The sequence below is a fragment of the Haliotis cracherodii genome, unplaced genomic scaffold (assembly GCF_022045235.1).
Source record: "Haliotis cracherodii isolate W230 unplaced genomic scaffold, xgHalCrac1.p SCAF_5, whole genome shotgun sequence".
NCBI lineage: Eukaryota > Metazoa > Mollusca > Gastropoda > Lepetellida > Haliotidae > Haliotis > Haliotis cracherodii.
In genome coordinates, this window is record NW_027266308.1 from 34,745,550 (window position 1) to 34,773,266 (window position 27,717).

General features: G+C 39.4%; 1 protein-coding gene across 1 annotated transcript; it reads right to left on the reverse strand.

Annotated features, from left to right (window-relative positions):
- Nucleotides 1-617: 617 nt before the first annotated feature.
- LOC139442984 (peroxisomal ATPase PEX6-like) lies at nt 618-27,546 on the reverse strand. Its single transcript, XM_071223914.1, has 20 exons — nt 26,176-27,546; nt 25,253-25,431; nt 24,615-24,655; nt 23,429-23,571; nt 22,211-22,359; nt 21,419-21,539; nt 20,473-20,545; nt 19,763-19,840; nt 17,148-17,299; nt 16,507-16,608; nt 15,377-15,453; nt 14,540-14,678; nt 14,312-14,432; nt 13,034-13,118; nt 7,339-7,400; nt 6,596-6,704; nt 5,364-5,480; nt 4,653-4,730; nt 2,253-2,392; nt 618-1,443 (listed from the first exon to the last, which is right to left on the reverse strand). The coding sequence occupies exons 1-20, from the start codon at nt 27,544-27,546 to the stop codon at nt 1,307-1,309; spliced, it is 3,474 nt and encodes a 1,157-aa protein (XP_071080015.1). The 3' UTR covers nt 618-1,306.
- Between the last annotated feature and the right edge of the window lie 171 nt (nt 27,547-27,717).

Below are 27,717 nucleotides of genomic sequence, written 5' to 3' on the forward strand. Positions count from 1 at the left end.
GAATTATTGTGGCTACTCTATTATCAAGATGCTCTGAATATATTGAAATAATACACTTTTGGGTGTGTTCATTGTAATTCCTGCAGTCTGAGACCCGTGAAGGTCCGTGGTAGAATAGGTCTTCAGCAACCCATGCTTGCCGTAAAAGGCAATCATGCTTGTCGTAACAGGATCGGGTGGTCACGCTCGCTGACTTGGTTGAAGCATTCCATCGATCCCAATTAAGTGGATCAATGCTCATGTTATCAATCACTGGATTGTCTGGTCCAGACTTGATTATTTATAGACCCCTGTCATATAGCTGGAATATTGCTGCGTGCGACGTAAAACAAACCAACCTGCAGTGAGTCAGATGATTTCACATTTCCCAATGAATGTAAAACATCATCCACACCCACCAACATGGATTACTTTCACCACATCGGTCTGTATCGGAATAGCTGTTTTCCTAACCTTTTCTTTGTTTAAGTATAGACTGTGTATTTGTTGTTGTTTCATTGAGGTATGAATAAAAAACAAAACAAAGTGCAAACCGTATGTATCTGAATAAAATAGTTAAACAGGGTCAGACATATAGGTGTACTGATACGTCATGTAAGCAACTTACTCATTCAGCTTCTTTGCATTTACAGTACTTAACTTGTTCTAAGACAATAATTCTCAAAATCATGATGGCCTAATCTAACTTCCAGGGGAAATATTAAATAGTGTTAGTTTGTAGTCTATTGCCCTGGGGTCCTATTCTATACAGCAATCACCACAGGTTTGTCTATAGGAGTGAGCGAGTGAGTTGGGTTTAACACCGCTTTTAACAGTATTCCAGTTGGCATGTCAGCTTAATGTTGGAGGAAAGCCCGAAGTGATGCAGGTCTCAGACATTTACCTCTTCGGTGAAACCCACAGGCACGGGTATGGTGCTGACAAACCTCGAAACATAATCAGGGCGAACCAGGATTTGAACCCACAATCATAGGTTTCTGGCCTGGCCAAGGGACGCAACTCTGCACAGCGAATCGCGGCGCCTTAGACGACTGGGCTAACCATGAATCCTTGCCTATAAGTGATAGATTTAGATATATGCATGGTGGTTTGAGTTGCGAAGGAAACAAAAAAACATACCTGCAGACATTTATAATTTTGAAGGAGTGCCACTGATTTTTTCACATGATGACCTGGAATATTTGATTTCAAAACACAGCCCTTGAGTGATTTTTTTTCATTGAGGGTTACATAAGATAAAGAAGTCCTCAATATATGAATGTCTTCAAATTAATTGAGTCCGTGGACAATGTGTGAATCACATGGATTATTTTCCATCAAAGGAATCTCTGATATATTTGTAGCGAGCCAGTTCCATCTCGGACACAGACGGAGTGAGCTGTTTCAGAGCTTCCAGGAAGTCAATCTCACACACCTCAATAACTGACTGGTCCACCTCTTCACCTGGAAACAAAACAATCAACTAAAGCCACACAAAAAGCAAATATATTCTTGGTTATCAGATTTTTGGGGGGAAATTCCTGATATGTGTGGGAAATATAAATTAAAAAAACACATTTCAGATTACATTTTCTTCATTAAGTAATTTGCATATGATGCCATGTGTGCAGTTTTAGGGTTAACAAGTTTAATCTGTTGTATCCAAGATAGCCTATTATCATGCAGTTTTACATACTGTATGCACAAAGTTTTAGCATTTGGCGGAATAAACAATATAGTGCTTCATATATTGCCCAAAATAATATTATTAATCACATCGATCACCATCAAGTCTTCATTTGGAATATCATGTTCTGATATGCATCTACACTAAACTAACGTCATAACAAACAAGCTTATAACAAACTGACGGATATAGACAAACTGTTTTTTGGTCCTGGCCATTTGCTGTATATTTTATCAAATATAATTGATGGATATAATGAACACGCTGTTTATCTCTGAGCTGCTAACGTGTCACCATACAGCATTTGAAAGCAGCAATAAACAATGGAAGGCAAGTGATTAACTCAATTAACAATAGAAACCAGTGATTAGGCTTTGAAGTGGATATATTCTGTTTATAAAATTTTGATGAAGCGTTTGGAAACGTTGCTTGATCAAAGAGATCTGAAACACAAACTGTTTATAATGAAGTACAGTTATAACATACTAAAGTTGTGTGTGTGTGTGTGTGTGTGTGTGTGTGTGCGTGCGTGTGTGTGTGGTTTTTTTCTGGCAGTCAGTCTTAGTGTTGTTGTTGGTCATCTCACCTGCTTCCAGCATTATAATCTTCCTCTTTATGGCGAACAACATGGCATCTGATGACAGGGCGTAGAAGTCCGCGCCCGTCATGTTCCAGGGACACTTCTCCACCACCGACTTGAGAGACAGATCAGGGTCAAGGTGAAATCTGCAGTCGGACACATTAAATTATGGTGAGTAAGTCAGTAAGTTTTTTACGTAACTGGAAGCAATACTCCAGCAATATCATGGTGGGGGACACCAGAAAATGGGCTTCACATATTGTACCTATTTTGGGAATCGAACCCGGGCCTTGGCGTAACGAGGCAATTCTTTAACCATTAGGCTATCCATCATTAAATTATACTCACTGCCAAAAAACCGCAAACCTTTCAAAAATATAGAGAAGTTTGTACGTGGAGAAGAGATGTTTCCAATGTGTACCAATTAATGATAAACCTAAAAATCAGTCAAGTGTTACCACAGAGTGTCTTTATTCTTTTAAGTAGTGATGTGAGAATACTACACAGTGATGTGAGAATACTACACAATGATGTGAGAATACTACACAATGATGTGAGAATACTACAGTGATGTGAGAATACTACAGTGATGTGAGAATACTGGTGATGTGAGAATACTAGTAATGTGAGAATACTACAGTGATGTGAGAATACTACACAATGATGTGAGAATACTAGTGATGTGAGAATACTACACAGTGATGTGAGAATACTACACAATGATGTGAGAATACTACACAATGATGTGAGAATACTACACAATGATGTGAGAATACTACACAGTGATGTGAGAATACTACACAGTGATGTGAGAATACTACACAATGATGTGAGAATACTACACAGTGATGTGAGAATACTACACAATGATGTGAGAATACTACAGTGATGTGAGAATACTACACAATGATGTGAGAATACTACACAATGATGTGAGAATACTGGTGATGTGAGAATACTAGTGATGTGAGAATACTACAGTGATGTGAGAATACTACACAATGATGTGAGAATACTAGTGATGTGAGAATACTACAGTGATGTGAGAATACTACACAGTGATGTGAGAATACTACACAGTGATGTGAGAATACTAGTGATGTGAGAATACTACAGTGATGTGAGAATACTACACAATGTGAGAATACTACACAATGATGTGAGAATACTACACAGTGATGTGAGAATACTAGTGATGTGAGAATACTACACAGTGATGTGAGAATACTACACAATGATGTGAGAATACTACAGTGATGTGAGAATACTAGTGATGTGAGAATACTACAGTGATGCGAGAATACTACAGTGATGTGAGAATACTACAGTGATGCGAGAATACTACAGTGATGTGAGAATACTACACAGTGATGTGAGAATACTACACAATAATGTGAGAATACTAGTGATGTGAGAATACTACACAATGATGTGAGAATACTAGTCATGCGAGAATACTACAGTGATGTGAGAATACTACAGTGATGTGAGAATACTACACAATGATGTGAGAATACTACAGTGATGTGAGAATACTACAGTGATGCGAGAATACTACAGTGATGTGAGAATACTACACAGTGATGTGAGAATACTAGTGATGTGAGAATACTACACAATGATGCGAGAATACTACAGTTATGCGAGAATACTACAGTGATGTGAGAATACTACAGTGATGTGAGAATACTACACAGTGATGTGAGAATACTACAGTGATGTGAGAATACTACAGTGATGTGAGAATACTACAGTGATGTGAGAATACTACACAGTGATGTGAGAATACTACACAGTGATGTGAGAATACTACACAATATTAGGCTATCCATCATTAAATTATACTCACTGCCAAAACACCGCAAACCATTCACAGATATCGAGAAGTTTGTACGTGGAGAAGAGATGTTTCCAATGTGTACCAATTAATGATAAACCTAAAAATCAGTCAAGTGTTACCACAGAGTGACTTTATTCTTATAAGTAGTGATGTGAGAATACTACACAATGATGTGAGAATACTACACAATGATGTGAGAATACTAGTGATGTGAGAATACTACACAATGATGTGAAAATACTACACAGTGATGTGAAAATACTACAGTGATGTGAGAATACTACAGTGATGTGAGAATACTACACAATGATGTGAGAATACTACACAATGATGTGAGAATACTAGTGATGTGAGAATACTACAGTGATGTGAGAATACTACACAGTGATGTGAGAATACTACACAGTGATGTGAGAATACTAGTGATGTGAGAATACTACACAATGTGAGAATACTACACAATGTGAGAATACTCCAGTGATGTGAGAATACTACACAGTGATGTGAGAGTACTACACAGTTATGGTGAGAACATTACACAGTGATGGTGAGAATGAGCTACTCACTTCCTGGTGAGCGATGCAAGCACCTTCAGCTGTGCATCTCTTGTGTCAGCAACGCCCAGGTACAGCAGCTTGTCAAACCTGCACACACACAGCATCTAGGGTAACTACCTGCTGATGTGACTGCAGTCAGTGGAACATTAACCAAGTCGCATCTATTGCTTGTCATAAGAAGCAACTAAATGGATCACATGGACAGGTTCATTGACTTTGGTTGTTTTTTGTTTAACGCTGTACTAAGCAATATTCCAGTTACTTGACGGCGGTCTGTAAATAATCAAGTCTCGACCATGTATCCATCCACATAATTGGGATACGATGACGATGACAAGTATAGTCGCCTGTTAAAGCATGACACAGCATACTGCAATTTCACATTGGGGCACACATTGTCATTCGTTACCAGTCAGAGTTATCTGCCCTTGATATCTCACAGCCTTCTCATCAGCATGTAGCTCGATACCCAGACAAGGGGTCGATGGACAGGCCTGAGACCTGCTGTGTCAGGATAAGTATACTAATATCAGGAATATACAAGTTCAGGTAATTATTTGTTATCCTGACACAACATATTATTGCAATGCTTATCTCACAGTTGACTTGTGTTTTTGGTAACCAGTGCTGGGTTACCACTGGTTGAGACTATGCTCCACAAGAAGAAACTATGCTAATTGTATTCAACATAGAGATTCCAACTGACAATTCAATACAGACCTTCCTGGTCGGAGGAGGGCAGGGTCTAGCAGGTCAGGTCTGTTTGTGGCTCCAATAACGAACACATCGCAGGACTTGTGAAGTCCATCCAGCTCCGCCAGTAGCTGGGATACCACCCTGTGAAGGAAGGAGAGATCATTAAGAAGTACAAGATTATAAGATGTTTGTTTCTGATAACTTCCACAACAAGAACATGTCCCCTCTACTGCCTCCCTGTCCATGACTTTCCGGAATCCCCTGTACTGCCTACCTGTCCATGACTCTTCGGAATCCCCCCCTATTGCCTACCTGTCCATGACTCCCCCGGGATCCCCTCTACTGCCTAACTGTCCTTGACTCCCTCGGAATCCCCTCCCCCCACTGTCTACCTGTCCATGACTCCCCCGGAATCCCCTCTACTGTCTACCTGTCCATGACTCCCCCGGAATTCCCCTACTGTCTCCCTGTCCATGACCTCCCGGAATTCCCCTACTGTCTCCCTGTCCATGACTCCCCCAGAATTCCCCTACTGCCTACCTGTCCTTGACTCCTCGGAATCCCCCCTCTGTCTATCTGTCCTTGACTCCCCCGGAATCCCCCCCACTGTCTACCTTTCCATGACTCCCTCGGAATCCCCCCCACTGTCTACCTGTCCTTGACTCCCTCAGAATACCCCCCACTGTCTACCTGTCCATGACTCCCCCGGAATCCCCCCCTCTGTCTACCTGTCCATGACTCCCTGGGAATCCCCCCCAATGTCTACCTGTCCATGACTCCCCCGGAATCCCCTCTACTGTCTACCTGTCCATGACTCCCCCAGAATCCCCCCCACTGTCTACCTGTCCATGACTCCCCCGGAATCCCCCCCTCTGTCTACCTGTCCATGACTCCCTCGGAATCCCCCCAACTGTCTACCTGTCCATGACTCCCCCGGAATTCCCCTACTGTCTACCTGTCCATGACTCCCTCGGAATTCCCCTACTGCCCACCTGTCCTTGACTACCAAGAATCCCCTCTACTGCCTATCTGTCCTTGACTCCCTCGGAATCCCCCCCACTGCCTACCTGTCCATGACTCCCCCGGAATCCCCTCTACTGCCTACCTGTCCTTGACTCCCTCGGAATCCCCTCTACTGTCTACCTGTCCATGACTCCCCCAGAATCCCCTCTACTGTCTACCTGTCCATGACTCCCCCGGAATTCCCCTACTGCCTACCTGTCCATGACTCCCCCAGAATCCCCTCTACTGCCTACCTGTCCATGACTCCCCCGGAATCCCCACTCCGACCTCTGTTTGGAGCAAGGGAGTCCAGCTCATCAAAGAATATCACACAGGGCGTGGCACTTCGAGCTCGCTTGAAAACTGGAAATTGACACAGGCAAGATTTTCACAATCATTTTACCAATAACCCTCATTACATGTATTAACAATGCACTGCATCCAGCAATCATCTCCTCTATGACATAAGATACAATTGGAGAAATGTGGTAGTGATAATATACTGATTAGTATATAGAGAGTATAAAACGAGCATGTGTGTCACACTGATTTCACTAAACGAGTGTCAGAATTCTTGTATTTCCCGAGCGAGAGCAAGTTTTGAAAAATCAGTATGACCATGATGACACACATGTGATTGTCATAATTTCTTTATTACGTATTATTTCTTAATCTTTTTGAGCTCCACTTTAGAAAAATGCAGTGATCACTACGGCTGTCCTAGAAAAACACAACTTGTCGAATGACTTCAATTATCTTCAGCTTTTACATTGTTTCTAGTGTCATTCTGACCTATGGGTAATGACTTAAAGTATTCAGGTAAGCATATTGCTTGGGAGTGTATGTCTTTTACTGAAAGCATAGCAATGAAAATTCTGTAAAGGATGTCGTTGTCCATACATTTGAAGTACTAGACATACCTGGTACTGAGGTAGATACACAGATATCATTATATATCATCGTCATTTTGGCAAGTAAAAATGATTCATCATCTTACCCTCTCTGATATTCTCTTCACTCTGACCCACGTACATGTTGATTAACTCAGGACCCTTCACACTGGAATAATGAACAAACGTACAGTGAGGGATGTAGTTGAGAGTCACAGGTGTGACAGATTAACTACAGTATTATCACCCGTGAAGATCCTGGTCTTCAGCATCCCATGCTTGTCGTAAGAGGCGACTAACGGAATCGGGTATTCATGTCACTGACTTGGTTGATGCCTGTCATCGCATCCCAATTGCATGGATCCATGCTCATGATATCAATCACTTGAATGTCTTGTCCAGACAAATGTACAGTGAGGGATGTAAGTTAGAGTGACATGTGTCACAGATTAACTACAGTATTATCACCCGTGAAGATCCTGGTCTTCAGCATCCCATGCTTGTCGTAAGAGGCGACTAACGGAATCGGGTGGTAATGTCACTGACTTGGTTGATGCCTGTCATCGCATCCCAATTGCATGGATCCATGCTCATGATATCAATCACTTGAATGTCTTGTCCAGACATGATTATTTACAGACTGCTGTCAAATAGCTGGAATATTGCTGAGTGTGTTGTTAAACACCAAGCAAAAAAACAATAGTAACATGAAAGAGTTGGGGGTCCTCTGATTAGTATACCTAACCTTCAACAGCTATAACAAGCTCTTTGTATCTTGATTGATTTGTTTGTTTGTAATTTAAAGCTCTGCACGCTAACGTCGAACCCATTCGACAGAGGTGTCCATCCCCGTGCATCTGATGTCGAACCCATTCGACAGGCGAAAAGCATAACAACACCCCAAAATAAAACTCGCCATATCTATTTACCAAGAAGGCTTTGCGTAACATTTAAATTACGTATGACATGCATAAATGCTCAGCTTGCTCAATATCAAAACGTTCAGTCATTTATTTACCTCAAAAAGAAAATATCGCGAGTTAAAAAAGTTTCGGCCAAACTTCTCGGCACACATCTACCAGGAACGGCCATTGTTGACTTTTGGCACTTCACGTTGAGCGGCATGCAGTCCGATATTTTCTTTATAATTTCATCATTTTTCCTATTTGATCATAATTTTTTGTTTGCTGACGAAAGGAAAACACTCATGTTCCTTTATTTCTAAAAATTAGCAACTTTCGGTGTAATTAATTGTAAACAAAAACAATCTGAATCGTAACATCATCGATTGGATGGAACTTGTACGATCATGGCAACGGTAGTAAACAAACAACTCCACATGCATAGTTATCCCGTTAGACTATTACAATCATTTTGTTACATCTAACTTAATTTTCTAGAATTATTGACACGCATGTATAAATCTTTGTAAAAAGAATTTCATTTTTAAAGAGTTTGCAAATGATTTCGTTTGATAAATTTTCCGACCTATTGCCAAGCCGACAAACGTCAGTGATACGTTTGGGCGTGGCCTAACTCGCGATTTGTTGAGTCGAACAAAGTCAACAAACACTGCGAAAAATGACAAATATTGGATGATACGCAAAATCTGAACTGATATACATTCTAGGTAAACCATTCAATAGCAAAATAATGCATTTTACGAGAAATAATCAAAATACTTGCAATTTTAGCTATCATTTCTGAAACCGGAAGCACGTACCGCATGTGACACATGGAAGCAAAATATGCAAAAGTTGGTAAGCTATCATAAAGAAATTCCGAAATAGATTCCAATTCAAAAGAAAATACATAATTTACTATTTTTCGTCAACTATTTACTATTTATTGATCTGGAGAGCAGTCTTCACTCTTATTTGTTTCATATTTCTTCGTGATTGTCGCCATAAAATGTGTAAGTCTAAATCCGAAACTGTAATGGATTTCACGCTCGATGATTTTAATTTTAAAATATTTTCTATAAACGAGCGCAACGGAGAGCGATCCAACGTATTGATATGCCATAATAATAACATAATATTGTTATTGGTCTAACATTACAAAAAGAACAATTTAAATATTAAAGATGTTGTTGAAAACTTTCTGAGAACCTCCCGTCCTCTGAACCGATAACATTTTGGTACACAACGAGGTAGTGTAAATATATATAGATTCTAGGCTCCTATTTATATATATGTGTGATTTTGTACCCAAAACAAATTAAATTGTACCCAAAATACTTTGTGAATTTGTACCTAAGAAAATAAGACAATAGATCTATAATTATATTTATGTTTTAATGTAGATGAACAGAACACATAATAAAATATTTCATCAAGTTCCAAATATGATTATGACTGATCCTTGAAATTGATTGTTTAGTTTTGAGAGAAAACTGACGTCTTGTCACTGAAGGAGAGGCCAGTTAAGTTGGTTAAACCTAAGTTAGAATGAATTGTTTTGATAGGAAAGTGATATTATGTTAAGTTTAAGACACCAAATTAATGTATATCTTTGAAATAATTCTAGGTAGATCTACAAAATCACATACCCATTTGGGTAACAAATTACTAGAAATTTTGGGTACAAAAGTCACCACTGTACATTTCAACTGATTTTCGTGAATCAATGGGATAAAAAAAATTCGTCTGAATGATTCCTTTTCTCATTTTTTAAGACAAGAATTTGTTTTACATAACAAAACAGGCAGATCTACACGGATCACGTTTAGTCCTAAAAATGTGAAAAATATGGACACCTCAGAAATGAGGGCTTACAAGGTTATAATTCTACCTAACTAGTCACATGGTTTCACTTAGATCTAGGTCTATCTAAGAAAAGTCCTTATGAAAATCTGTTTTTATTTTTTTTATGACACTTACATTTCTGGCACTTAGACAAAGAGTATTCAAGGAAAGACAGATATGTTTTTGAATGAAAATATGACTTTCCTTTATAATTCTTTTTTCATGATGACAGGGGAACTTTTATACACACCAGCTGAGGAAGTTGTGATACTGTGATTGCATACAAAGAAAAAACAGTTTGGAAGCAGTACCTGTATGTATAAAATAGACCACATAAGGTGAACAAAAGTAATGGATTGGCTGACTGGAAAAAATACATCTGGCAAGGGTAAACATGTACACAGGCATGTTTCTTTCATTCCAACCAGAAGACTGAGATAGCATTTTCTAAGAAACCTATGGCAAACTTACCAGCTTATGTGCCACCATGGTTCTTGTGATTAAACAAATAAAAATGTCATGTACTGTTACAAGTACTGTTACTGTAATTAAATTAAATTAATTCCTATTAAATTATATTTCAGAATTGTTTTATTTGGAAACAAACCACATAATGCACAAAATTAATGTCCATATGAGTTTAGTATGTATATGTTAAGGATCTGATTTAATCATTATTCATGGAATACTAAAATTAAAATGATGACATCAGAGAGTTACTTATTCACATAGTTGATTTTCAGAGTGCAAGATAATAATTGTTGAATAAATATGTTTAAACTAAAGATAATAATTGAAGTTTGATCAGTTACACTGTGTTGATGCAAAGACTAATATTTACTGTCCCCACACACCATCATTGTGGGAAAAATAACTATTAAATATAACTTAAAATTTTAAAACCTGTAAAAAGCTGTAAATAATTAAACAATTACAAATCTATCATCAATGCGCAACCATGGTGGTCTTCATATTTTCGGAATAAATTTAGAAATCCTTCGTGAAACTGTTCTAAAATCATACTAGAATCTATGAATGTATTCCCGAAAGGAAACCTATCCTAAATGTAATGTGGAACTACCACCGAAAATATGTACGTAGAATTTTATTGCTTATATATACCCTATCATTTTCAGCAACGCGGGGATGTTATTTTGAAACACGTTTTGTCAACCCCATTTTCGCGCACCTGTTGTTGAGGGTGATCTTGCTGATCGACGATATCCATAGACGTATTACGTGGGATACACTTGTTGTAGTGAAACTTATCAGCATGTACATCGCAGAAATATGAATCATGTCCCATTTATATTCACAACATTGAATGGTGATTCTTAAATATCAACAGAAGTTCAAATAAAAGATACCGAGAAACTTGCATGTGGCATGTTGATTTATCGTCTACCGTTTCCGGGTCACGGGAGCATGCAAGGTCAAACGGATTAACTAATACGCGAATTATATCGTCAAAGTCACATTTTTATTTCATGTTAGTGGTGATTACTGATACTGTGTATCGACTTATATTTTTGCTGTATGTGATAGGCGAACTATTTAAAAATTTACTGTAATTGTTTTGTTTCGAAAGCTTATCAGCAGACTACCCCTGTCTGTGACATCACATCCGGTGACCTTTGCACTAATTGAAATAGTGCTGTCAGAATTCACGATCTTTATTTTCATTTTTCTCTCGTCATATTTATTGGAATATGACGAATAAAACATTTTTCGATTGAGAAGATCGTCAACTTTCGCCAAGTTATATTTATAAAGGCAATGTAAACTTTGTTGATATTAAAATAGCAATAAGTTATGCGGAGGTCGGGCGAAGCGCGCCATGTTTGATTTTAGGACGTCTACTAGCATCATGACACGGGTTGTTTATTTCTGTATATCGTAAATATTCAACCAAAACGCTTGAAATTAGGATTAGTGAATATTTATAAGTCATTAATTGTTTCCTGCAAATTTTATAACATGACACGTCAGATTAACCCGAATATTCGTATTTCTGCAACCGACATGATGACCTCGAAAATTAAGTTATTTTTCTGTTTAACGTTTAGATAATAAATTCACTGAAATGGTTCATAATTTACCATCGCGCTGATATATGCCGATTATAAATCCCGAATTTTTACTCAATTAAAATTATGATATCGGAGATATGATTATTGAAATCAATTTGCAAAAATGTTACGATATTAGAGGGTTCCTAGCATGAAATGCAAACCACCTTCAATAACGCAATTCAGGTAAGTTCAAGAAAATTAACAAATTTTGTGTTCGCTTTGGTCTTAACCTTGGTATGATTGAAAACACCAGGATATTTTTATATAGAATTGTGTAGTTTTCTATCGGGAATAAATGTGCAAAATATTTCTTCAATTGGCCCTTGTTTAATGAGGCACCGACTGTTTGAAATCACCCACCCTCTTTAGAGCGCCTTATGCTAAAATTAATCCAGCAGGCAGGGGTAAGAAGTGTGAAAATAATTCAGCAGGCTAAAGGTTAAAGCATCACTGAGCCATATTCCAGATGAATGAGGTGAGGTGAGGTGAAATGGGGTTTAACGTCGCGTCCAAGATTATTGCACTTATATAGCGACATACATGTACGTGTGTGTGTTTGTGTGGCTGCTTGTACTAGTCCGGACTGATGCCGATTTATAGTGCTAGCTCACTGAGATACCATGCTCCAGCTTAACATGAATACCCCACTCAGACACAGTAGACTGACTCCGAGCCGACCAGTCCTTGTTTTAGCCCCTTAATGCCGAGCGCCAGAGAGGGTAACAACAAGTACCATCTTTAAACGTCTTTTGGTATGACGCGACCTTCCGCTCTCTGGGCGGACGCTCTACCACAAGACCACGGAGGCGGTTGGGCGGTTGAGTAAGGAAGGGCGCCACTTTAGGCAATATTCTGGCAATATCATGGAAGGGTACACCAGAAATGGGCTTCACATAATGAATACACATGGGGAATCGAACCCGGGTCTTCGGTATGACGAGCCAACACTTTAACCACTAGGCTTTTCCAATGCCCCCTGTTACCTGAGGAAGTTTAGAGAACACTCCGTCGCCACAGCTTTAGCCAGGAGGGTCTTCCCAGTTCCTGGAGGCCCATACAGCAGCACACCTGGTGGAGAGAGGGAGGGGGGTCAGCGAGTGAGTGAACTGTTTCATCATATATCATAGCAGTACATTACTCGAATCCAGCCAAACCAACATGCAATGGTCTGCACTTCCAGGCCTGATGACACACCACCACCCATGTTCCACGCTGCAACCACCTAAACCTCACACTAGTCAACTGGTACCAGTATGGGTGGTTCGACCATGAGTTTGGGAATTACCTGATTCTGGTTGGTTAATCAGAAACTATCAAATCACAAATACCACCTCTTATTGTCAGAGACAATTTGACAACCACATCACTGTGGAAGATACTATTGATAGAAAAGTATTTTCTTGTCAGTCATTGTCGGTAGGCATTTTTAAATAAGTATATGTACATTATAGGTTACACTTTTGAAAACTCACGCTTTGTGTTCAGTTCCATGTTCAATTTAGCGTGGTTATATGTACAGGTAACCTAGCTCTAACTTGAACACAGTATGCTTGACTCCCAACTGACTCTGTCCAAAATTAGGTCAAAGATGATACTATCTCTTCCATGAAATCATAATCCTTGATCATGTTAAAAGTTAGTCTCTGGTGTGTTACATTGTTCAAGACTGACAAGTGTGCTGGGTCAGGCCTTAAAGTTGCGACTAAAACGGCGACCTTAATTTTAATTTGTCTACTGTCTAAAATTCAGAGGTAGCCAAATGACTACCTTGAAAAATATCTTTTGGCGACTAAATTCTATTGCTACACATATGTAGACACAAAAATGAATAACAGCTGATCTTGGTAAACATGTCTGCTAATAATTGTACTCACAAATAATTCCTCCTTTAGTCAACAATGAACCAAAATACATAAATATTTATGTAATTAGTATTTTATTTTATTTTAGTTGACAATGCTCATTGGATAAGCAAGGATATACCCATATAATCTAGTAACATAAATTGCATCATTGTCACAAATAACAAAAATCAAGTACAGTTTCCACTAATACCGTATACAATTCCAAGACTAGTGCTATGACTTGTACATATTATAATATTTATTTGATAAAAGATAATTTAAAATGCTTTTGGCTACCAACAATATTGGCTTTACTTTTCGGTTTTACCACTGGCTACCTGGAAAAAAATACTTGCAGTCATAAGACTACTTGGTAAAACTTTAAACTTTGTGGCGTGTGTGTCAAAATGCCTCTACCTGATCTCTTCAGTCCAGCAGCCAGCAGCTCAGGATGTTGCAGTGGTAACTGTACTGTATCCAAGATGTCCGACTTGACGTCTGCTAAACCTCCAACATCCTTCCATGTAACATTAGGAATCTACCAACAGAAATATTTGAATAAAAGTTACAGACACAAACATATACTACCCTGAAGCTCAAGATAAAAATAAACAAAACTTATATTTAATTTTTTCAATGAGCTACCTTCGGTGCCCCAATGGTGTCAGAATGTGCTGCTTGCAGTTTGTCCAGTGCGGTGTCGACGTCCGCCTGTTCAATGACCACCCCAGCTGACACCAGGTCCTCTTCCATCTCCAGTGTCACACCAGTAGACCTTGCAGCACTGCAGAACAAGACCAAGGCAGTGACTGCAGGATTGTTTGCAGGCGTTAGCAACAACCAAGCAATATCTTGAATTTTGGGGAACACCAAGACTGGGCTCCACACATTGTACGCAGGTGGGTCTTCAGTATAAGGTAGCCAGGTGGCCTAGTGGTTAAACATTGGCTTGTCATCCTGAAGACCTCAGTTTGGCTAAGCATCAATTTCAGTTGTGCAAGCTTATTAGACCCAAAAGACATTTTACTGGACTTGGGTTAAGGGCTAGGGACTTAAGTCAGAGACTGAGAACTGGGTTCAATTCCCCACATGAGTACAGTGTGAAAAGCACATACTTGTTGTCCGCTGCAATTAAATGGCTGGCAATATGTTAAACATGTTAAAAACTCCAACTACAGATTGCTTAGCAACAGAACCATGATTCTTCAATGAATACTGGTGTAAGACCTTTCTCATTTCTTTACAAAAAACGCTGCTCAGTAGTTGCAATAAGAGAAATTAAACAGACATTTCAGATTATTAACTTATCATGCTCAGTGCTAACCTAAAACTGTTTATCCAAATAAACCTCCCAGACTAAGAAGGAACAATGAATGAAGTTCAAATCTCCCGTTAAATATTTGGTCGAAAACAACTCTTTTATACTTGTACATACACAATAATTTGCTATCTTTCTCTAATGCAGTAAGAAGCAATGCATACCACAGTTTGAGAGCCTTCACATAGGCCTGTCTCTTGGCATGGCCAGCCAGTGCAACAAGATCCCCCAACACAAAACCCTAGAAACAAAGACAACACATATCAGGCCAAAGGAATCTATCAAAGGGTAAACAATAATAAACCAAACAACATAGTCCTGAAACTTCCAAGAGGAATAATTACCATGCAATGTACTAATCAGAAAAGTTTGATTCAAGTCATAATAAACCCACTTAATGATCATCATGCCGCTGGTCAATCTTTAACACGGGTTATTCTGAATGATAGTTACAGGTTTAACAACTGAATCCATATAATCTAGACCATCTATTAGCCATTCCAGAATGTTCTTTTGTTCAGGTTTCATATTTTTAATCGAGAATGTGTAAAAATATGTTTCTCGCTACCGCCAAACAAAGATCTGAGGACATCACACTAGGGGTCACGTCAGAACGACCATTCATCCGACCAATCAGAGCATCGCTTACCAGATCATGAAAGTGACACTCGGAATATGATTTCTAATCATGTAACCGCAAAAACTTTAACACAGGGTTTCCGAAAGGTAGTTGCGGGTTTAACGACTGAATCCATACAATCTAGACCATCTATCAGCCATTCCAGAATGTTCTTTTGTTCAGGTTTCAAATTTTTAATCGAGAATTTGTCAAAATATGTTTCGAAGCACAGTCTCCAATTTGAAATTAGTGCCGTAAAGCACAAGAAAGCTGCCTTCTGATTGGCTAATGTCGACTTCTTGTCAGTCCTTCCATTGGTCGGTCAAAGTTCATGCAAGGTCAGTCTGACGTGACCCGTAATGGGATGTCCTCAGATCTCTGTTTAGCGGAAGCGAGAACTCTGATCTTATTTTAATGAGATTGGAAATGGTCTCTCTTTCCTGATGTAGGTCTGTAGCATTCAGTTCATACAAAGGAATGTTTGAAATTGGATCTGAATAATGATACCAGTTGTAGAGACATCATAGCTGTGATTATCCATGTTTAAAGTTTCAATTTAGAGACCTTGTGGTTTTCAGAGACTTCGAAAATGTGAAAGTCAGACAGATAGACATAAATGGGAAAGTCCCTACTGATTCGTACAAGGGAATTCCATGTGTGGTGTATTGTACTTACAGCGGTTCTCTGTGCTATCCTGGGCAGGGATATGTCTGCAGACCTCACCTCCGATTCCATCAGGCCATGTACGATCTCCCTTCTCTCCAACTCATTTGGAGTCTGCAGATGTAAGCATAGTAAATAATAGCTAAGGGAGAAGACAAAGATAGAGCTAGCATTGATTTCTATCTACTGAAGGTGAGTAGAAGTGGGGTTATTATGCATGTTTCTTGTGTTATACACATCTGTGTGTGTGTGTGTGCGTGCGTGTGCGTGCGCGTGCGCGTGCGACTGTTCATACGAGTCCATAATTTTGCTGGTTTTATGGTGCTAGCCCACTAGAGACCATGCCACAGTTTACAGTATGCAGTATACTGACTCTGACAAGACCAGTCCTTGTTTAATCCCCTAAATGCCCGAGCGCCAGGCAGAGTATCAACATGGTGTGACGCTGTCGGTGATCGAACCACCGACCTTCCTCACTTCGGGCAGACTCTGCATCTATTAAATTTATCCATTGAAAAATATTTTAGTCAATATATATTGAATCTTGGAATATTTCAGAAAACGTCTGCTTTTAAAATTAGGAAATAATATTTACTTTTAAAATAAGTTATGAGACAATCAAGATGTTTGTGTGGGTCCTGAATGCACCATACCTCTATCTTGATATCATGTAAAAATGCTTCCTGCATGTCCTGCGAGAGCTGCTGTGCATTGTGAGTGGTTGCTATGACGATGAGCGGAAACTCCTGTGCCTGCTCTGTCATCTCCAGGATAGAGTTGTGGAAACTGCTGATCACACGCGGGTCTGAAATAAACAAGTGCCCTGATGAAACTGCTATGCACGATAATATATGTGATTCATAACCTCCACTTGAAATTTTCCATCTGCTACACTGGATTTTAGATATGATTCATATCCTATCCGCCAATGTTCCATTATAGATATGATTCATATCAAAGCCTTTGATGTTCCCGTCTGCTACATTGGATTATAGAATCCAATGCCCTCCCCGAAATTCTTTAAACATTTGATTGCATTTAAGCAATTTCGTGCAGTTTGGACAACATTCACACCAAGAAATGTAATAAGTCAATGGCAAAAGTCAATAAGTCAAATAAACAAGATGGCAGATGCAGCAAAATGTTTTCGAAGTTAAATCAGTACCTTTAAAAAATAGGGCATAGCTTCCGCACACCTGGCTACCCGCCAGGTCTGGGAGCAATACTGCCATAAACTTCAAACCCCCATCCCCCAGACACAAGGACAACTGTCACAAGCGTGCAATGTCTGACCCTTTCCCCATGTTGAAGCATATTAAAAAAAACTTACCTTGTACTTATACTTACCTTTTGTTGAAAAAAACCAAACTCCATTGCAAACATAAGACATTAATACAACATATATCCCCATGTTATGGGTTTTTGGACGCTAAAGAAACATTCATAGTTTTCTCGCTAATCACATGAACAACTGTAAAACATCTCATTCACTGACAGGCTAAAAGACAACTTTATCTTAAAAACAAGCCATCATCTGACTCTGAGTATTTACAATTTCATTGTAGTGCAAGTATTCGTGATAGAAAACGTATGATGTCCGAAAAACTATGCTGCTGAAAGCTCTGATCGAAAACAGGACAATCCACGACGGTTGTCGGTTTTCGATCATATTTTTCGGAGTGTTCTTTTTTTTAATCTTTGATTATTTTTTTACGCGGAAGATGATTTTTTTCGAGGACTACAGTTTTAAAAAACATGATTTTTCCCCTTTTCCGTGGAGATTTCCCATCCCTGTCAGTTATCATAAAATTTCCAAATGTGTAAACTTATCCTATCTCACACTAGATCTATGTGTTTATCCCACGGTTGGATGGTGGGGAGGAGATACCCGAGCCTGCAAGAGACTACAAATGGGAGACATACATGGGGAAGCTGGTGCTAAACAGTGAGATAAATAAATAATCTTAAACACTGCCTAGTGAGCGGGAAAACACACCACAACAGGCAATACAATCCCTAAACATTAGTCAGACATAACAGCATGATTTGGTATAACATGCGTTGCCTGTTTTCTTGTATGACATCGTTACATGATCGATTGCGTAGCAATAAAGAAGAATCGATATAGCTTCACAGCTTCATAACCGATCAATCCGGAAGGGGTCTCCAGCCAATTGATGCTACAAGACAGGTCACAGCACTAAATCCCAGCGAAGGCCCAGAAAAACCTTCCCATTCTTTAACCTCTCAAACTGGACCCTCTTAATTTCCAGAGACCGCCTCCGTGGTCTTGTGGTAGAGCGTCTGCCCGGAGAGCGGAAGGTCTGGGGTCCAATCCCCGGCCGTGTCATACCAAAAGACGTTAAAAGATGGTACTTGTTGTTACCCTGTCTGGCGCTCGGCATAAGGGGCTAATACAAGGACTGGTCGGCTCGGAGTCAGTCTACTGTGTCTGAGTGGGGTATTCGTGTTAAACTGCGGCATGATATCTCAGTGTGCTAGCACACACACGTGCATGCACATCGCTATATAAGTGCAATAATCTTGGAGGCAACGTTAAACCCAATTTCACCTCACATCTTAACGTCCAGAGCACAGAGAATGATAAGAAAGAGAATGATGTGGCTGGAGTAATCACATGATCAGGTAATGTAGGTTGCTATGCACAGGATTACAGTGTGTGACCCATTTGTTTGGGTTGTGACCATAGTGATGCTGAGTGTTCGGGTGATTTGTTTTTTAGAAGCTGGAAACTTTGTTCGAGGACGTTTCCATATCGGATCGAAAGAAAAAATGCATAGTGTGAGACAGGATAAGTTATAGACATGTAATAGACATGATTTATATCCTACCCCCTGATGCTCTGTCTACTACACAGGATTATATATATGATTTATATCCTACCCTCTGATGCTCTGTCTACTACACAGGATTATAGATATGATTTATATCCTACCCTCTGATGCTCTGTCTACTACACAGGATTATAGATATGATATATATCCTACCCTCTGATGCTCTGTCTACTACACAGGATTATAGATATGATTTATATCCTACCCTCCGATGCTCCGTCTACTACACAGGATTACGGATATGATTTATATCCTACCCTCCGATGCTCTATCTACTATACAGGATTATAGATATGATTTATTTCCTACCCCCTGATGCTCTGTCTACGACAAAGAATTATAGACATGATTTATATCCTACCCTCCGATGCTCTGTCTACGACACAGGATTATAGACATGATTTATATCCTACCCTCCGATGCTCCGTCCCTCTCTTTGCCAACAACATGGACATTCTTGAGCAGCAGGATACACGGCGCATACACAGCAGCTGGAATCAGGACAGGACGGGACACAATGAAATGGCAGAGGGATAAAATATTCCATGTTAAGACATATCTGTTATCATGGTTACTGGCGCTTATGTTTGACTCCGAAGTAATTGTAGCTGTGAGCACTAGACAACATGAAAACTTATTTCCATACTTACTTTTTCTGATATAAAAAAGTGATTTCAAATGCCAACTCAATTTGTGATTTAAACTTGGCTTTGGTTGGGGGGAAGAATTTATCTAGGACTCCAAGCTATGTGTCGTTAGAAGAAAAATTGGGAAGAAATGAAATTTGGTTCAAAAGTGAGATTTACTTAAATGTTCCTATTTTCTAAGATTTAGGGGTATCTTAATATTTCAGTCAATGCAAACATGTAAAACTATTCATTAAAGTCTCATCTTGTTTACAGTCTTGTTATCTGTGAAATGAAGTCTCCTTTGCAAAGCAATAACATTAGTTATTACGATAATAACATGATAAGGCAATCTATTAATTCCAATTTGGGATTTTTGCGACATTTGCCTTAGACTTGGGGCTTAATATCAGCCTCTGAGGTCTAGATAATTCCCTGAATTTTTTATTAGGGGCAGCATAGCAAACCCCTGTATCCCATTAAATTGTGAGATGTACCTGCAAGGAATGCGTTCTTGATCCGACTCTCAGTTGCCCCAGCAGCATCCCCGGACAGATGGTGACAGTTTACCTGTTGACATCACATGTTCCTCCATCACTGAACAGTCAGGTAGATACACAAGCAGAGTACTAGAAGCACTACAGGTAGAGGAGCGCACACTGAGCAGGCGTGTGCTAGCCCACCTGATTGGTTCTAAAACCATACGACCATGGACCAGGAGTTCTCTGTGAATGTTTTGGATTTTTTCATTCATGGCAATACCTTATTAGAGAGGATGAGGGATACGAAAATATCACTGATCAAGTTGATGTTTATTTCTAACATAATGTTCAGATGTTTAACTGTTGCCTTTCTCCTGATGTTTCCTTTTGCTTCAATATTTTGTTTGTTTTATTTGTTTGTTGTTTAACGCCACACTCAGCAATGTTCTGGACCAGACAATCCAGTGATTGACATCACGAGCATCGAACCACGCAATTGGGATCGATGACATGTATCAACCAAGTCAGCGAGCCTGACCATCCGATCCCGTTAGTCGCCTTTTACGCCAAGCATAGTCACCTTTTACGGAAAGCATAGTCGGACTTTACGGCAAGCATGGGCTGCTATTCTAACCCGGATCTGAACAGGTCTTTTGCTTAATATGTTCATGTGATACTTATGTATAAATCAAATAATTAATTCATGCTGCATAAACGTTAACTTGAATAAATCCAAATAAAAGCATAAACTTAATTGATATTTCACTTAAACTGAAGTAATGAAATGTGTATTCATATAAAGCACAAGTGACTGCCATTTGTGAAGAAGTAATGCATGTATAATAGCAGTATCACTATCATAATCATCAGTTACAGAGCTAAGATTCCGTGAAGCAGTGATACATTCAAAACCAATTTTGGTGAGTTGTATTAAAACTAGAGATGAAGTTGCCATGGTTACCTGATTGACATGTAAACACAGTCTCTTGGCAACAGTACAGACAACAGTGGTTTTACCACACGCCGATGGTCCAGACAGCAGGACAGACGGAGGTAGCTCCTTCAGCCGAGTGTTGTCGAATCTGTATGTATAAACCTTTATTTCAAAGCATTGCTTTACTATCAATTGGAGTTATGAAAAGGGAAAAAACGGAGCTCTGTAGCTCACCTAAATTGGGAATATCATGTAAGAACAGAAAGGTCTGACAAGGGTAATCATAAACATAAGCTTTTACAAAACAGACATCTTCAATAAATGTTCCATAATTACACATTATTGTGATACCACCATTTGAATGCGAATGAATATGTATCTCAGTATGTTTGGAAAACACTGGTATATTGTGTTTTTCAAAATCATGTATAATTTCAACTTGTTGGCTAAAACTAAACAATTCACAACCAGCATAGTCAATGACTGTCATAATGGACCACAACCTATCGGTAGTACATGGAAAATGGGCATAGCTCGATCATAAATTAGCATGATTAGATCTATGCACAGGTAATATAGAATGTAGAGCGAATTGGAAATAATAATCTTGAAAAGGGTTTGTTATTTGTAACAAAAGAATTAATGAAAAAAAGTTCCAGTGTGACATTAGTGAGGTCACGGTCATTCAATATTAAACAAATTAAATGCCAACCTTGTGAGACACATGTATGATGCATGGATTTATTGTTACGGCCTGCCTCCTCACTGTGTGAGCAATGTACATGACGATGACATGTTTCTGCAAGAGGGTTGACTGACCTCTTGCTGAGATGAGGCAGCAATATGGACTCCAGTTTGGTGATGTAGCTGTTGAGGCCTGGACAAGTCAGCTGTTGCCAGTAGCTGGGGTCTGACTCAGCAAAGTACTGGTAGGCAATCTGTGGTACATAGCTGTGGACAGACCCCACCTGTAAACACATGTATTCCAATGAAACTCGCAGAAAGTATGTGTAAACTGAGTAATCTCCCCTGCATCAGCTCTTCCACCACATAGCACTGTCCTGTTTATATCACAGTCCATAAGAGAGAAGGTCAATTTTGACTAGACAGACTGGCTTTACTGTCCCAGGAAATTCAAGATCTCATTATAATCAAATCGTTTATTCATTACCTCTCTTCTGGAACGCTGCTCAACTTTACCTGATTTGTGACAAACCCCCCAATACCATAGTCTGAAGCATGACCGCAGCCCTGTAAACTCACAGGAGTCGAGATGCCAAGCATGGTCACCCACCCAACTACTCTCCACGACTGACGCTGCTCAACTTTACCTGATTTGAGACAAACCCCCCAAAAGAGGTCACGTCCTCTTTTGATTACAATTCTTTTAATTGAAATTTAAAATGTGGATTAACCAATATTCAGGTTAAAAAAATGTATCTATTACAAACTAAATGATACCCACAACAAACTTAATTGTTTTAGCATTCTTACGGCAAGTCATACTGAGTAATAATTTATTTCCTTACATTTCATCTAGTTTGGAAAACTACATTCATCCTGCAGAATGGTATGAGTCTTCATCATATAATTGGTAGGTTTCTCGGCAGGATAAAGCCAATGGATAAAAAGGATTACGATTAGAGTAGCTTCCCTCTGACAAAGGGCAGTTACTCTAGCGGACAGACCGCTGCATTGCCGCGAAAGGCAAGTTAAAACAATTGTTGTTTTGCGTAAATGTTGCTTCGCCAGTGTATAAGAAACAGATTTCATTTGGAACTATATTGGGTACTGTCACTGTTCGACTGACACATCACTTACCATGTGACGTAATAAATATTAATGCTCACATTCCAGGAAAACTCATGTTATGGTAATGTTTGTGAGAGAGGGAAAGTGATTTTCAAGCACAGGATTAAAGAACGAGGTTATCACCCTTGTGTGTTTGGGGATGGTAAAGGCTCGCTAAATACAATGTTTATTCCTAATGCAGGATATTTACCATCCCCAAACGCTCGGGTAATAACCTCTATTTACCTGAAGCAGTCTGGTGTTGAATGAGTCGACCATGCAGGCCACCAGGTCAGGACGGCATGGCTCCACCCGGGTCACTTTGAAGAACATCACCGGGAACCTCATACCAGTGTCCAGACTGGATGTCTGCCAGAACTGAGGATCATCTGAAATTAGGGCAAGATTGCTCAGACAAGATATCACACACAACATAAAAAGTTCACAAACCTTTAACCTTTTTCTTGTACACACGTTCTGCGACACAGAAAATCTGATCATGGTTATTGTTATACCTAACGTAGGGCTTTGCGGAGGTGACTTTTTCACTGATAACCATGGTTACGGAACCAATATAGATGAAGAGCTTTGATGCATAGTTTTTTATGTTAAATTACCTCTGCATTCAAGAAAAGCGGAACTTTACTGAAGAAACCTCATTTTCAACAAAATAACTTTTCTGTTTTTCCAAATTTGCCTGACAAGGGCACCTAGATACTTGAGAAAAATTTACCTGAGGATTGGGCTGGTACAATTGATGACCAAGCGACATATTTTTATGAATTTGCATAGTGCACTTTACAATTCATAACTGCATTTGCACTATTACAGATCTTATTATTAACCCGGTCACTGGATCAGTGTGCACTTCATTTCCATTCTCAGCTCCCTGGGGAGTATACAACCTAGGCCACCTAGTGAGGCGCTAGAAGGTAAACAGTTCACTAACAGACCTCTTACTGAGTATCCTTTCCCTGCTGGGGGAACAGAAGCATATTTCAAAGTCACTTTCCTAAGGAGACACCATAGTGTGGAGCAGGACCAAAGCCCTATAAACTCACAGGAGTCGAGCTGCCGAACATGATCACCACCTAACAACACTCCACGACCAACTCTGTTCAACTTTACCAGATTTGTGACCTGTGCACTGGACACGGGACCATGTGACATAGCGCACCAGTGTCAAGGATTTTAATAAAAATATGTCACGATATTAACATCAATGAATGCTAATGGTCTTGTGATTCATCTTGTGATTCATCTTGTGATTCATCTTGAGATATAGTACATAAAATAATCGGAAATGATTACCATAACTGCCAAAACTTATTTCAGCCTCAGGCCGATACTTTATATTACTTATTATCCAAGACAAATGACATCATCTTAGAATTTAATGATAAATAGATATGCCTTTTGATGAAATATTCACCTGCACTCTTGATTGCAAAAACATCTCCATGACTTGCAATTCTGAAATGATAATAAGGAAGCATGATTTAAGCAAGTTCAGGGACCTTTGGCAATATTGTCCACCACAAGAACTGTGACAACAGTCCACCAAAGAACTGATGTCTGTCTTACATCCTTATAAATAGAAGATCCGGGTTAAAATTGGTCTTAAGAACCCATGATTCTTGAAACTGGCAAGAAATAGGATCGGGCGGTGAGGTTTGCTGACTTGGTTTATGCATGTCATCGTATCCAATTGCACAGATGCTCATATTGTCAATCACTGGATTGTCTGATCCAGAATTGATTATTCACAGACTGCCGTCATATAACTGGAAAATACTTGGTTTATGTATGTCATCGTATCCAATTGCATAGATGCTCAGATTGTCAACCACTGGATTGTCTGATCCAGACTTGATTATTCACAGACTACCGTCATAGAACTGGAAATAGCTGAGTGTGGTAAATATCAATAGTGAACATGATGAATGGGGAAGTTTGTACATGATCATTATGCTGTTCTCTTAATACACTTAGTTAATTGTAAATTTGTCAAATGTTCTACACTTTTAACATGTTTAAGGTTAATTCTAATCACAGGATTGTCAGCATTACCTGGCCACCTGGAAGTACTTCTTGAGGGCCTCGGTGTAGTTCATGCGTGGACTGTAGTTGGGCGAGTTGATGATGGAGATGTGGATCTCAGAGGCCACAGGGAGACTGGTGTCCAGAGAGGAGCTTAGGGAATGGCTGCCCTCGTCAACATCACTCTCAATCGAGTCATCAGATAATTTCTGTCATGAATATATCAGACACCTAAATTTTACAGATGTATGTACATGATGTACGTAAAGATTAAATCTGAAGCTGATGAAACTCAAGCAATGGCAAGTTCGCCCAACAAACAAACTGCAATATGTGCAATCTTTAAGGAACTCGCCTTTGTTTGACCATGTAACAAATTGTCTGGGAAGGCCTTGTATCATCATGATGTATTATGTTTATCATGTTTAAGGTGCCAGCATGATTATGAGGATCATCATGAACATGATTAATCAGTCATCATCATGATCATCGATCTTTCAAAAATGCAAGGGAAAAAAATAATAATCTGATAATACAAAAGCTCTCAGTATTCAAAGTCTAATAAAAGTCTGTACAGCTCTCAGGGATTTCAGGAATTTCTCTAGACCTCCTCAGATGCAAAATATCTGTTTGCAGACAAAATAATTACAAATTCCCAAATCGGAATTAAGAAAATTCCAAATTCATGTTCTTATCATGGTTATGGCTGTAACTAATGTTATGGCTCTGTAAGAATGGTGTACATGTTGTAGACATAGTAGAGGTGACTTGCATCTCACTGATAACAGGACTAATAACACGATAAAGAAGGCCCATTTTTAATTCACCCACATAGGTACAATTTGTGAAGCTCCCATTTCTGGTGTTTCCCTCACCCCCATGATATTGATGGGATAAAAGCAGTGTAAAACCATAATGTAAGGAAAGTTAATACAATGCGGAATGCATTTTACCTCACAAACCAGAACAGGATCCTCAGTGAGGGGAGGTGCCGAATGAAGATTGAACCATAACAAAGCAGAAATGAAAACTTTTTCTGATCCACTTAGATGTCTTGCAAGACATTTGACAGTTACAGCTTTCTGCTTTGGCAATTTACGTGATTCTAGAACTGGAGAAGTCACTGGATCATTTCCATGGCGACCATAACTCCCAACCAGACTCATAGGGTCTTCACTCTCACAGTTGACAGAATCAGATAAAGACACTTTCAAAATACTGCCTTCGAACAACCCATGCTGCAGCATCAGCTTTTTTGGTATGCCAATGAAATTATGAGGATCAGAAGTTCTCTCCAAATCTTTCCCAAGAATCTTTCTCCACTGTCGGTCTTGTTCAACAACGAATGAATTGAATGTTATCAGAACTGAACTGGACTCGAGGCTAGATGCACTGCCTGATGTATGACGACTTCTATCTGTTTGATTGCTAACTGTACTGATAGATCTACAGAAATCCGAAACATATAAATTGTCCGGCTTTGAAATTAAGTGTTCAATTGTAGCAGTCGACAGACGCTTTCTCCTGTCAACAATAGTTTGGTTTGTGAACTCATCAAAGAATAGCACAATCTCTGTGTTGACAGTAACAATTCCTTGGTGAAGTGGAGTGCATTCTACCACCTTCATTGTGCTGAACCAAGTACACTGAAAAGTATTGTCTTCCAGAAATAAAGGTGGGTAAGGAGCAAGGAAGTCCTGATCTTTCTTGGCAACAACTTCATGTTGTATGATTTCAGTGATGATTCCATTGCTGAATTTGTTATTTCGCAGCCAAGTATAGGCTTCTTTGTCAGACACTGCAATTACAACCTTACGGAGAGGAAATAGATGGACTTGTCTGAAGTACACCACATCACTCAAACTTAACTTGTAATGATCAAGAAAATCGTCACTACAAAGGAGTCGTGGTCTCTTTTCATGATTTAGTTCTTCCTCGTCGTCTGCTGTATCTGCTAACAGCGGCGTTGACAGGTCTAGAAGTAGAGGATCATGAACCCACACGTATGTGAGGATTTCAGAGCTGAATCTGTAACAGACATTGTCACTATATGGGGGCAACTTCACTTCACCAGACACTGAAGGCGACGGTGATTCCAACCCACTGGACATACTCAAGTTCAAGCCAGAAACTTCATTTTTTAACTGGTGGCGTACACTCAGAGCAGCAATGACACACGTTGTGTCATCTGCGATATGGAGATCATTTGCATCTTCCCTCGACACAAATAAATGCAGTGGGTGATCATTTGGTCCTAACCGTGCCGCGAGTAATTCAACCCGTGTGTTCCTCCTTACTGCCATTTCCCCCATGGCCGCAGCCATTTGTAAATAAAGCGCCACCTCGTGACGGACCGGTGCGTAATGAAATGAACCCCTGTAAGAAATTTTAGGTATTCATGCGTTCATGTTTGTATATATTGTTAGGTCAATACCATAAACTGAGGTGATTCTTATTTGGGTTTAAAATATAAAGTAAATGACTACTACAACCAC